Source organism: Frieseomelitta varia, unplaced genomic scaffold (assembly GCF_011392965.1).
Source record: "Frieseomelitta varia isolate USP_RPSP 00005682 unplaced genomic scaffold, Fvar_1.2 scaffold_198, whole genome shotgun sequence".
Classification (NCBI taxonomy): Eukaryota; Metazoa; Arthropoda; class Insecta; order Hymenoptera; family Apidae; genus Frieseomelitta; species Frieseomelitta varia.
In genome coordinates this window covers 173,436-186,281 of record NW_025109727.1, presented here as the reverse complement: position 1 = coordinate 186,281, position 12,846 = coordinate 173,436, and the positions used below count along the sequence as shown (strand labels likewise).

The 12,846-nt window shown below is 35.5% G+C and overlaps 1 protein-coding gene, 1 long non-coding RNA gene and 1 other non-coding gene across 3 annotated transcripts; 2 read left to right on the top strand and 1 right to left on the bottom strand.

Annotated features, from left to right (window-relative positions):
• Nucleotides 1-1,987: 1,987 nt before the first annotated feature.
• LOC122526852 lies at nt 1,988-4,330 on the top strand. The gene is made up of 4 exons (XR_006306228.1): nt 1,988-2,248; nt 2,683-2,764; nt 2,976-3,155; nt 4,188-4,330. It is a non-coding gene; the product is annotated as an uncharacterized LOC122526852 (long non-coding RNA).
• Nucleotides 2,683-2,754, top strand: Trnam-cau. Its single transcript has one exon. It is a non-coding gene; the product is annotated as a tRNA-Met (tRNA).
• Nucleotides 4,331-5,522: 1,192 nt separating the features above from the next.
• On the bottom strand, nt 5,523-6,110 carry LOC122526840 (the record flags this gene model as incomplete). The annotated part of the gene is made up of 2 exons (XM_043650414.1): nt 5,523-5,732; nt 5,898-6,110. Coding segments are annotated over 2 exons (360 nt in total), but the record flags the coding sequence as incomplete, so codon positions are not given.
• Nucleotides 6,111-12,846: the final 6,736 nt, after the last annotated feature.

Sequence of the window (12,846 nt, the reverse complement as noted above, 5' to 3'; positions counted from 1 at the left end):
AGTGGAACAATCAAACTTTGACAGAATCATCTAAATTCCTAGCCTATTTACTACAGGTTTCATCGTCTCAAATCTCCGTGTACATTATCAATACGACGATCTCGCCAGTAAATCAACTGCAATTGCGATGACTATGAATAATAAAGCGTTATAAATAATATCTCAAATCCTCACAGACGTTAACATCAATTCCTGACATAAACTTTTGCCCAGTTCCTTATCGCGTAGCGTTAACCAGTTAGTAGCCAAACGTGTGGTAACGCCAAAATGGGAACGGCAGAAAGTGGTTAATAATATCGGGACGATAATTATAGGGTGGGCCACGCATGAACATGACTTTTCGGCCATCTATCCAAAACTCGCAGAATCCTCGAACGAGTTCCACCTGCGCGGATATATGTGGTCCGGGGATTACTCACACGGCCTCCGAGGGTGCGTCGAAATAGAACGCTTAGTCAGACGTCACCAGGAACTGCATCGGGGGAGTCACCGGCTCGCCACGCACGCGCGTCTTACTTTGTTACGCTTTATGTACTTGTCCAACGCTTTATAGAGGCTTAAAACGATCGCGGAATTGAAACGTGTCCATGCGAGATGCAGCCGTGCACACGGACACGCGGTTATAACAGGCTATGGTCGGACAGGGTTACATTAAATTAAAACGTGATCCTATCGCGACCGATAGAAAGCCTGCCACTGCTCGCGAGACCTAACCCAAACCTACAGTTATCTCAATGTATAAGCTTGTACCGGGAGACTCATGGAAAGCCAGAGAAATTGGACAATGTTTTCTTTCTTGTTATATGCAAGGATATTGAGAGTACTGCCGTTTGCAAGAATGGAATGTCGAAAGACATTATAGCCTCTGGTCACATTTTTGTTAAATAGAGATCAACAAAGAATTCAAGTATTGCGTTAATATTAAAAATACATACGACTCACCATTAGATGCGATGATGTTTTATCAATGTATTTGTAGCCCAAGGGAGGTTACTGTGAATTTCGCCAGTCCATGTAGAAACTCAAAGCTAAAACGAAACGTACAATATTATAATTTTTGAAGATAGTGTCAATTCTTTTGGAAGTTTGAAATAATGAAAGAATCTCTTTTCTAAATATGAAATTTTAATACAGACAACATTCAATTCAATTCAAGAATGGAAAATTAAAACTTGTCAAATTTTCAAACAGATCCTATTTTCTAATTAATAATAATGAACACAAAATGCAAAGAATAAGATAGAGGTTACTTACATTCTTAGCTTTTGAAGCAGTATTAAATCCTTTCCAGAGAACAGGAAGAAATGGAAGGAGTGAAGAATCTTGAATAAAATATGAATTATTATTAGTTTATTCCGACAATTTTTACGCAACTAATTAATTAATTAATAAACGTGACGCGTGATGATACATCTAGACGCCATGATTTTCTATTCAAAACTATCTCCTGCGCAACAGGTTCGCGTCGCTAATGAATTGGTAGGGTGGGGGGAACTGTGCACGAATAGGATTCGACTGATTTATGGAAAAGCAGAATATTTAACGAGAATATTTAATTACACACATTTATATATAAATGTCTATATGTAGTATCTCACTGTTTATGCAAATTTATATTTTCTATGAAGTCTTTTATAAGAATATTACGCTTGTTTATTTCTAATGAACATTGATGGTTAGATTAAATATGTATACCTAACTCTTATTAATAACGCATACGTTGTTTTAAATCGTGTTATATTTATTACTATAAGAGCCATTGTAGTTTTTACCTGACAATTTCTGGGTAATGTGTCTTTTTGTTGGGTTTCCAGTCAAAAAGTACGTTTCTACGTTACATGGTCATGACGCAATACTGTGAACTGTTCGCGAGAAATATCGATTGCGATGTTCGAGAATCGCAGTTCATATAATTGCCTATTTCACCGTTCCGGTGGCGCTGTAATCTTTACCAACTAGAATTACTGCGCGCGCATCCTGTACGAAGTTATACACGGAAGACACGAAGATCCAAACAATAATGTCGAATCTATTTTGTCTTCAGAAAATAGTGTAGACTAGTAATGAGGTAAATCCACGACTCGAGTTGAAGCACGTGGCTCGGTTGATACTGTATTGGTGGAGGCTAGTTTAAGATTACTGATCTTAAAAGGAGAGCGCACCTGGATCGACTGATACTTATTTGCATCTCCATACTTCGACCCAGGTGGTTGATCTACGTTGCACCGCTTAGATTACTTGCTTTAAGGTATACACAGATAGCATCTTAACAAAGTTGTTTCCAATCACGCAAACATTCTTTCTTAGATCTTAATTGTTTCTTATAAAACAAATAAATCATCTGAATCTCGTGATACGCAAATATTGCAAATAAAAAGTCTGAACAAATATTTGAACATACGATTTTTATAACGATGATATATTTTGAGTCTCTGCTCTTGAGAAAAAATATAAACTTATAGAAAATATATTATTTACAAAATAAATATTGATTCATACGATATGATTGTTTTATTAAATTCTAGCTTAAAAAACTTGATTTTTGACTTTCGAGTATATTAAAGAACAACACGATCATATGAATAATTATATATATGTTTTTATTATAGTATTTATTTTTTAAAAATTTATATTTTTCATATTTGAATCACTTAATTATTTTTAGAAACCTCTATGTTTCAGAGCAGAGTGGCGCAGTGGAAGCGTGCTGGGCCCATAACCCAGAGGTCCGTGGATCGAAACCACGCTCTGCTAAAAGAAAGTGGTAATATTTTTTTCCTTCTTGACATTTACACACGCATGATATTTTTGATAAAACTAACATAAATATGTAAATTTATGTTACGATAATATCGTTAACATTAACAAAAGTCGTTTTTATTATAAAGCAAACGAAATTCAGCTTATAACGGAAACAGCACCTTACCATTTTGTACCTGGATTTTAATTCAATTGCGAGGGCGTTTAAATTGCAGATTGGGTAATTTGCAATGCAAAAAGGGAGAAAAGTGTGTCCTAAAGTCCCGTAAGCTCAAGACATAACTGGTGAGCAATGATATGCACAATGGATGGATGACATTCCTCTGTTATTGTCCGTAAAGAAAAGATAAGACAACGAGTTCAGGAGTTCACCAGAGTTCACGGACATAAATTTGGTGAGTGTCATATTCGCTTCGTGGAGTATCTCTTCAGAGTTTAAAAACTTTGACCGAGATATCTCCAGAAAGAAAAACATCCATATTATCGAACAGTATTCACGATACTGCTTTTGCAAAGAAATATTTATTAATCGTGAAATATATTACACTCAATCTTGTTCAATACGTTCATTGTTTTTTCTTATAGTAAAAAATACATTTTAACACAACATTTAATTATTTTAATTCATTACTTCGCAATCTATTATTATACTATTATTCCACTTTGTTGAAAGCAACATACATTCTCAAAATTGTTTGATATTTCATAACGTGCATAGTTCCTGTAATTTGTTCGAAATTAGTATACATCAATATATGTACATATGGAATAGAAATACCGCGAGAAAGATACAAAAATAGGATATAACAAAGCAATGGATTGAAATTACAAAGGAATAGAAAGTACATAGTGATCATTGCTGCACGGCGCCTACTCGCAAGTATTGATGGTATTTGCTCGCGGTCCTTATAAATGGAATATCAATGAGATCGGGCGCGTAACCCCGGGTCGGCATTATTTAACGTGAACACGTCGCACACGTGACAAAGTGGCTTGACCGCTTGTCAAACAGACACAACCATGAGCTGTCATGGTTCCAAAAGACCAGATCGGTCGCGTCGCGTGGCGTGTCGTTACCGTTAAGCACAAGCATCAAATTTGCACGTGCTCGTTCCTTTGTACACACCCACGTGCATCATAAATCACGGACAGAGCATTAAGGGCTTTGTAATTTGGTAGACCTTTGATTATATCTTATAATATTTCAGACGGAACTTCTATTTTAAGGAATTCGCAACAATCAGATTTCAAATTTTAGTTCGAAATAACGCGAGACGTGTTACGTAAATGAAAATGAAAAATTATTACAATGCAGGAAATTGTTTGTACAGAAGGAATTGATTTCATTGCATGTTTTCAATGCTGGTATTAAATTTCTGGTTACATCGATTTTCAAAATAAATTGCGAATTTTTGAATTTTTTTTAGATTCATTCAGAGCTACCAATGACATGACTTTGAAGCTGCTTCCATGCTAAAATAGAAAAAGTTTTGGCAGTTTCTTCGTGCAACGGTGTGGGTGAGTGACATTAAAAGTTGATTTCATTGCATGTTTAAATGCTACTATTAAATTTCTGGTTACATCGATTTTCAATTAAATTATAGAAATATTGACAAATGTCTTCAAAACATTTTTAATAATAAATTCAAATAATCGAAAATATATTATAATATTGAAACAAATTAAATTCAGATTAAGTTTGAATATATCAGAGGGTTCATTGAACTGTTTCTGAGACCGAAAAATCTTTTTTCTCTGGTATTCAGATAAACAATTAACTCAAGTATTTCGCGAAGGCACTATATTTGACCTAGATACAGAGATAATAAATCTTACCACGTGATCTAGCCTTTTTACGAGAATGACAAATGCTGTCTAGGATGCTCTGCGTATTTTATCTTTGCATGTTTGTTTTGGGTTGACGACGACGATGCTTCTCATCTTGAGCATTTATACATTTATTTATATATTCACTGCCTTCCCTTTCCATCAAATTTCTTTATTTTTGTGTGAGAACATGATTATATTGCAAATTTTCACTTTGATTAATATTCATAAAATTTTCTTTTCTTTCCTCTGTTGAGAAACTTAAATTATTACATGTAATACGCTCATTAAAAAAAAATAATAATAATAATAAATTCACAAAATTAGAAAGATAGATTCAAAATAAATATCTTGAAGATTGAGAAAGGCATTTTTAATTATTAAAATGCATATTTAACAAATATACGATATATACAAATATATTTAAAAATATACAAAATTAATTATCTCTAATCGATTTTCTTTCATTTTTGATTGTTTTAATTTTCTGAAATATTCAAATAGACTGTGCAACTTTGAGTTTGATTAATGAGCGTAAAATTTAGCTATCACTAAGAGATGATGTTTGCTTTGACAACGTTAGAGATTGGATCTTCTGTTGTGTTTGCCAATTTGCAAAGCACCATGACGAGAGCCGTTTGTGGTTCATCAAAAGTATGTATCGAGAGATATCTTCATTTAACACTTACACATGCCGTTAATGAAGCGTATATGCTAGATTCTTTAAGTAATATTTGTATTATTTATTTAGATTTTCTAGATATTATATTTTATTATAGATCTTTCATCTAGATACACTTTCTGGGAATTTTTAAATATTTTTTTAATTAAATTATAATATCCAATACTTAGAACTGTTATTTTACATAATTTACGTTATTTATTACGTAACAGTTTTACATTTACACAAATTTTAAATTAACAAATTGCGATGACATAAAATTTAATATTCAACTCGTAACAATAGACACGTATTCACACAAAAATTTCATACAATATCACTTTTTTGGTTTATAGATATTCCATTTTGCCAATATGTCGTCAAGTTCGGTACATTTTTCTCGTTCTGGCACGTTGTTACGTAGTGGGCGATCACTTGGATGAATTTTATGAACCAATGCATAGTTAGTTAATTTGTAACTTTCCTTGGTAGAAAATACGATTTAATCAGAAAAAAATAAAGAAGTTGCCATATGTTGCTTTATTAATAGAAATTACAATGTTAAAAATTATTTTTTGCAAAATTAAATTTATAATACGAAATGTAAGTAAATTGTAAAACGAAGGCTGTAAACTGATATTTTAGATACCTGCTTTTGAGTTTGTTCCACTGTTTCTTTAGCCAATTTTTCACAAGAAATCGAATCTTTAGGCAAATTTATCGATGTATGTTTAAATTTATTTACAGTACACATTTCTTGAAAGTTATTCTTACAATTAAAAGATTGTGATTGATATTTTATATCCTTTAAGAACAATTGCACGACATGTGATGTACCTAAAATAATGGAAATGTCAGATTTTAATTACCTGTAAAAGAAATTTAACAATTTAACAAAATTGGCACATTTCTAACGAATTATGTCTGATGTTACTCGTATGACCATAGTTCCACTAAAATTTAAACAATGAAAGTATTAAAATAATCCTTCTTCATCGTAAAATTTTCACTCATTGAAGAGGTTTGAAATCTACATTTTTTGTTTTTTGTATGAGGTATTTTGTTTCTGATAGAACTGTATCTCAGTGCTCAATGTTTTATATATAGATTATTTTAAACAAACGTCACACAAAGAATAATTATTAAAATATTTACACAAACTATCTTAATCGTTAGATAACAAATCTAATGACAATTTTAAATAAAGTTAATCAAATATCAACAGACATCTAAAAAACTGATTTCTTGTTTAGACTGTATATGTCATATGTCTCAAGAGTCAATCACAAAGATATTAAACAGAAATAATTATTTGTCAGTCCGACGATAGTATTCTTTTACTTTGAAATATTACATACTCCGTTATATATAAATCACAGGGGAAAGTAGAAAGAATTTCGATACTTGCGATACAAACAGAGGTAGTTCCAGCGTTTCCGTGAAAAGGCAAAGTTCCTTTTGCTCCCGTAGCCTCGTACGATCGTGTTACCTTCTCCACGACTGCATGACGTTAACATTTATTTATCTGGTCGAGTTGACGCCAAGTTAACTAATATCAGATACAAGATATCAGACGAATAAACAGAGATCTGTGGTCGATGGTAACCGAAGACGTTGTATAGCACCACAACCCTCAGCTTCCTGTTCCAAGGTTGCTCGTCTAGCACCCGGCATTGTTCGTAATTATCTATTTTCCGTCGTCTATCGATCGGAATCCATTTCATACGCGGAAGAACGGTACAACCCGTTATAGATACGCGTGCTTGATTTATTCGTATTTTTCCGCAGATATACTTTTCACTAGAATTTCGAGAACTTTGCGCTCGCTGATACCTGTTCGCCTCGTCGATATTAACCCATTCACCGGCCAAAGACACGACTTACTTTTGCGTCGATTTTGTAACTCAATATTCCACGTATGATATTTCCATTCGCATAATTTACAATCTCGATTCTTGTTATTTGTTGAATAACGTAGTGAGAAGCCTGAATGCTCTGATATAGATACAATATCTGTTTTACAGGGACATTTATTAATATTTAACAATTCAACGCTTTTCACTACTTCAATTTTGTAATTTATTAAACTGAATCGATAGAATTCTTTAAACACCATACGTTAGATTATAAATTGCTACAAAAAATTTATTAGGATAGTAATTGTAGGATAAAACGAATTATAGATGTTGATACAAAAGATATCTTTCCTAAGTATGCGTTTTACGGTGTTGGGCAAACAGTTATTTATTATAATTTGCATAAATGAACGAATTTGTGGAATAATTAAATAGATCCAATACAGTAGGTGAACCCTATAAAAGATAACAAAGCAGCTATTCGAATTTTTATTTACACGGATCACACTATTTGCAGTTTCCACTATTAAAATACATTACGATCGAGAAGTTATTGCGTGCCTTGCGCTCGGATGTAAAGCAGAGAAAGCAGAAGAAACACAAATCAAAGTGTAAATCTGCCTCGTACATTATATGGTCTCAACGCGTCTCTTCACGATATTAGAAAATAGAACCTACGTCGCGATATAACTACTATATATTTGTGTCTGCAAAAATGTTCGCTAAAGTTAACATTTCCCTCGTACATCTCGTCTCACTTTACACTTTATTCAAAATACAAAAAAGAAAAAAAACACGAAAAGAAAAATGTAAGGTGAATCACCTACGGCTAGAACTTAAAATATCTTCGTTGTTTGCGGGAGTATAAAAAAGGACGTGACTCACTCTGCACAAGTAATATGAGGTGGAAATTGGAAAACTTAGTAGCTAGAAAACGAATATTTATTACGATTTTCTTTAAAACGATAGAATTGATGCTCGTATAAAATAATCAACGCAGCAATTAAAAAAAAAAATGCGATACTTTTCAGCGAGATTATGATAGACTTAATACATAGTATTGCTATTATTTACCTTGGCTTTTACAAATTTGTTTCTCAATAGCGTTTCAAAGAGAGACACATGAAGTGAGATTGAACCAATAAAAGAGATCACTGAAAGAAACATACATCAGAAAGATATAGTCTTCTCCATTAAAAGATTTATCTGCGAACTTTTTGATCGGCCCGGATGGACATTTCTACGCTTTCTGAATTGTAATATCGTTCGCTGGACACGCACACGAGCTTGATATAAATCACGAACGTATCGTTAGAGGCTGCCGCGTAATCAGTGCTATTATTTAATGAGCCAGTAAGACTGGCACGCTTTAGCGCCGGTTTCACGTAATTGCGAGAGCAAAGCAGATAGCTACGCGGAACGTTAGTGGCAGCTGGTCTCTCCTAAGCGTGTACGGGTGTCGACGACGAGAACGACGACGACGACAACGACGATCTCGCAGCGGATAACGACAAACGCGAATATAGGTATAAAGCGTGGAAAGCGAGGCTGGCGAATTAGCCGATAGAACGGCCAAGAGTGCGTAATGATCGCCGGCACATAAATTTAGCGAGGAGACGAGGCGAGAGACGAAAATCCCAGGCGAATAATCCAAACGTGATGAATGCCAACCGACTTTACTTTGGAACGGGTCCACGCGCGCTCGGCTCCGCTCGGTCCGATTCGGCCACGCCGCGATATGCACCGTCGAACTTGGCGACGAAACGTTCTAACACGTTTCGACGTTTGACATATGCACCCACGTGCACCTGCTGACGTTTCCTCAACTCTCTGTCGTGCCGATTATTTTCACAGCGAACGCGAAAACGAGTCTATTACGCTGATCTTGCGTCAGCCGCGGCCCTTCGCTTCTTCCATCGCGTGTTGCCAATCGTTACTTGGTGAGGTGGAAAGAACGAACGTGGATAGACGGAGAAATGTCGAAACTGAGTGAAACAATGATTATCTTTTTTTTTTTGAGAAAATTGATAATCCTTTCATCAACGCGCTGCGCTGGAATGAATATAAAATAACCGTTGCGATAATCGCAAGAAAATCGATTATATTATTTATGACGCGGAGAGTATTTTTCTTAAATTTTTTATAAAAGATCTTGCAAATGTGTAAATTTTATTACCATATCGACCTAATTTCAACTGAAAGAATGAGAGGCCACTCGGGTTAAAAAAATACTTGTCTTTTCGAGTAGGAGTTTTCTGTACAAAAAGTTCTATCACTTTTCTCTGACATTTCATTTGGCACGATGACCAGAGATAATAAAACATAGAAAGATCGATGCGTGTCATATACAAAACATGAAATGCATAGGACTTGCCAAAGTTTCAAATGTTTGCTGCAAACTGTACTCTCTTGGAGGAAACGCAGCGATGTCTGATAAGTAGAAGACTACTCTGGGATTGGATTTACTCTGGGATTCTAGTCTTCTGGGGAGGTCGAAGAACCGCAGTTGGCATCGAACGAAAGTTTCGTTCGCTGGATATCTCCCTGATCAATGCTCGTATTCATTCTTTCAGCCGTGTCGGCGAATCTGAACTTTGCCAAATGGAGATTTCTTTTCACAATAGAGTAATTTATCGTGATGGGTGCAGCGAACGTACAAGTCACTTTTGCCCCGTTACTGCAAGTTCGTTCGCTTACTGAATCATCTAATGACATGCTCCGAGATTCGTGGAAAAAGTCGTTGAATTTCAATCTTTACGCGTTCGTTGTTCCTCCTGATTTGCTTATTCTATTAGAAACATGGTTGGATGTATATTCACGTTTTCATCGAACATAGTTCGTCTATATAATTCATTTAAAACGTAAATGAATTTCATAGTAGAGTACACAGCGATATGAGTTTGTTGTTCGCCTGGTCTGTTTTCTAGACGAACAATTGATTTGCAGTGAAGGTAAAAATTAATAAGGTTTTCCAAAACGATGAAAGTCGTAAGTGGCTTGGCATCTAAAGGAAATATCTATCAGCTTGTCTCAATCTTTTATTCTCGAATAATTCCTCCCAGTATCTCAATGAATTATCTTGGACACGAAACTAATCAGTGTTCAGCACTTATTCTCATAGCTCGGCGTGAAGTATTTGCTTCGAGTTAACTCGTTTTTCGACGCGAAATAGAAAAACTGAAGCAAATCCAAACTGAAGCTGGTATCCACAGTACCTACAATTGTGCCATAATTGCATCGTCGACGTTATGGCGAACGATATTAGATAGGCGAGCCAGGAGCAGGCACGCGTGTTACTCTGAAACAGATAACTGTGTATGATGTTGATTTGCAAACACGTGTATCACTGTGCAAGAAGCTACTCCATCACGACTGTACCTGGTAAACTTTAAGTTAACTGCATTAATATCACCGAGCGTTAAGAGATAGGGTGGTATTTAATGAGTACAGAATTATTACAGGAAATTAGATTTATATGGAATAAATGTCATCCGTCTAAATTACGGCTATTAGTTTTGGATAACGGTGATCTCTCGCGTGTGTCTCTTCTATCTGCCTGTTAGTTACGTTAGCTACGTTCCTACTCGATATAACTCAATTACCGCGGTGGAATACATGTTCTAATTAGGTTACAAATTATATAGAATATAATAGCTAGGATTACAATTTAATGGCGCGGTTAGATATAATCGTCCTATCGTCTCTACTTTATTCTATCAAACCAGTAGATTACAGAGATTGCTGTCGATAAAATTACATTTCCTCAGCCTTTATTTGTAATCGTTCGGCTTACCGCTAGATTGTCGATACGTGTAATAAATATTCAGAAACACACTTTGCACACGCGACTATAAATCGTAAAATATAATTTCAAGTTCTACGTGTTTGGAAGCTTTGGACGATATTTACAACTTAACAGTTAAGATTTAACGATACACTTACAACGTATATACACGCAAGATATCGAAATTGCCAAGCAATTTCATTTTGAGTTCTCAGTTTGAATAACAAGCAAAGACTAGTTTAGAAGATTTCAGAATGGCACGAAGAGAAATGATAGATGTGTAACGATGAACGTAGAGGTTCAATGTCCTATAAGTAACTGATACATTTCAGTCCTGCGTCATAATAAAAGACAATATCCCGAAATAACAATCATAGCTCATAGCGACATTGCATAATGTGCGGCTCAAGTGTTGGAAAAACGAAGCAACGCAAGCGGTATTACCGGCGCCAAGATTCCTAAGTAGCCTTTACCGACTGTACGCTCCTCTTTTTTCCCGTACTAACAACTCTTGTCAGACCTGGTACTCAAAAGCTCTGGGAGGAGCAAGGCAATTTATTATCCCTCCTCGCGTTAACTTGCAGTTCCGTTGATCTTTGATGTTTCTTGTCATTTACTGTTGCAACATCCGTTACGCAGTCCTGTTGACGGAAATAAATGTACGTATAATCGTAAGAAATATCCGCTCTTTAGCGATTTCTTGATCACACCTCATTAGTACGTGTAAATAGAACAGGGGAAATCCTCGTCTGGAATTTATGAAAGTATTTGAAACACTTATTTATTGTTAGCGTAAGAAGAATCTATCGTACTTGTATAAAAAAAATATATATTAAAATTTTATCAATGAGAGAGTTTTGTAATGAGACACATAAATTGCAAGATATCTACTGCAGACATGTATTTAGTAAAAAATTACGATATATAACGTTTGTATAATGTTTTCAATCGAGTACTGCCTATTAACGTATTAATTGTAACAATTAATACGTTAATTGTCACAATATTTTAAAATACTAATTAAAACTATCAAGCAGACGTATCAGTAAGACGTATTGATTCAGAGAAAAACAAAGTGGCGAAAGATTCTTTCGACGGCGCCAAGATTCTGCGGCTATTTTTAATGCTCGAGATCTTCGTGTTGGCCATTGACTGGGAAGCATCGTATTTGGAAAATTCCTCGAGTTCTTAGGGTACGATCACATCGTGGCTCTTGTCTACATTTGACCTTTCAGAATGAAAAGAAAAACCATGGGGGGATGGAAATGTAGAAAGCTCTCGGCTTTGTAAAGGAACTCGATATCGTAACCGCCTTTGCTATCCAATATAGAAATGGACCTTGGGTGCTTTTACTCTAATTGCGCGTTCCATTGATACGAAATCTTACGGAACGAGATGGAGAGCGAAAAGATGGGGGATAAAGGAAGGGTTTTGATAATCCTGTTTCGCGTGGCGAAATTATGACTCCGCGGCGTGGTTCTAAACGCGTCGTCGCTAAGGCACAATATGTTTATGGCTTGCAACGCGAGCGTCCGCTTGGCCAACTTCGCGATGGATATTATTTACGCCAATTACGGCGCCAAGCCTAATTACGTATCACCGTGCCAAAAGAGAAATTAGGCTGCCACTTCTAATAATTCTGAATTACCATGAAGAATAATATCCCTGCAATAAACGTAACTGCCAAAAAGAAATTGCCCATAGCAATAACGTTACAATTTTCGCATCGAATTAGTGATACATACGCATCGTTCCCCCTCTCCTCCAAAACTTTCATCTTATCAATTATAAACGATCGTCCGTCGATCAAACGAATTTTCACTCGTAACTTCACTCGTACGTCATTTTCTTTCTTTCCTTTTTTTATCCCTCGTCGGAAAAGTTATTTATACTGGCGTGCATTCCCGGTGCAAAATTAGCCAGCGGCGTTTCACTTAATGAGGTTTCGCAAAAGTATC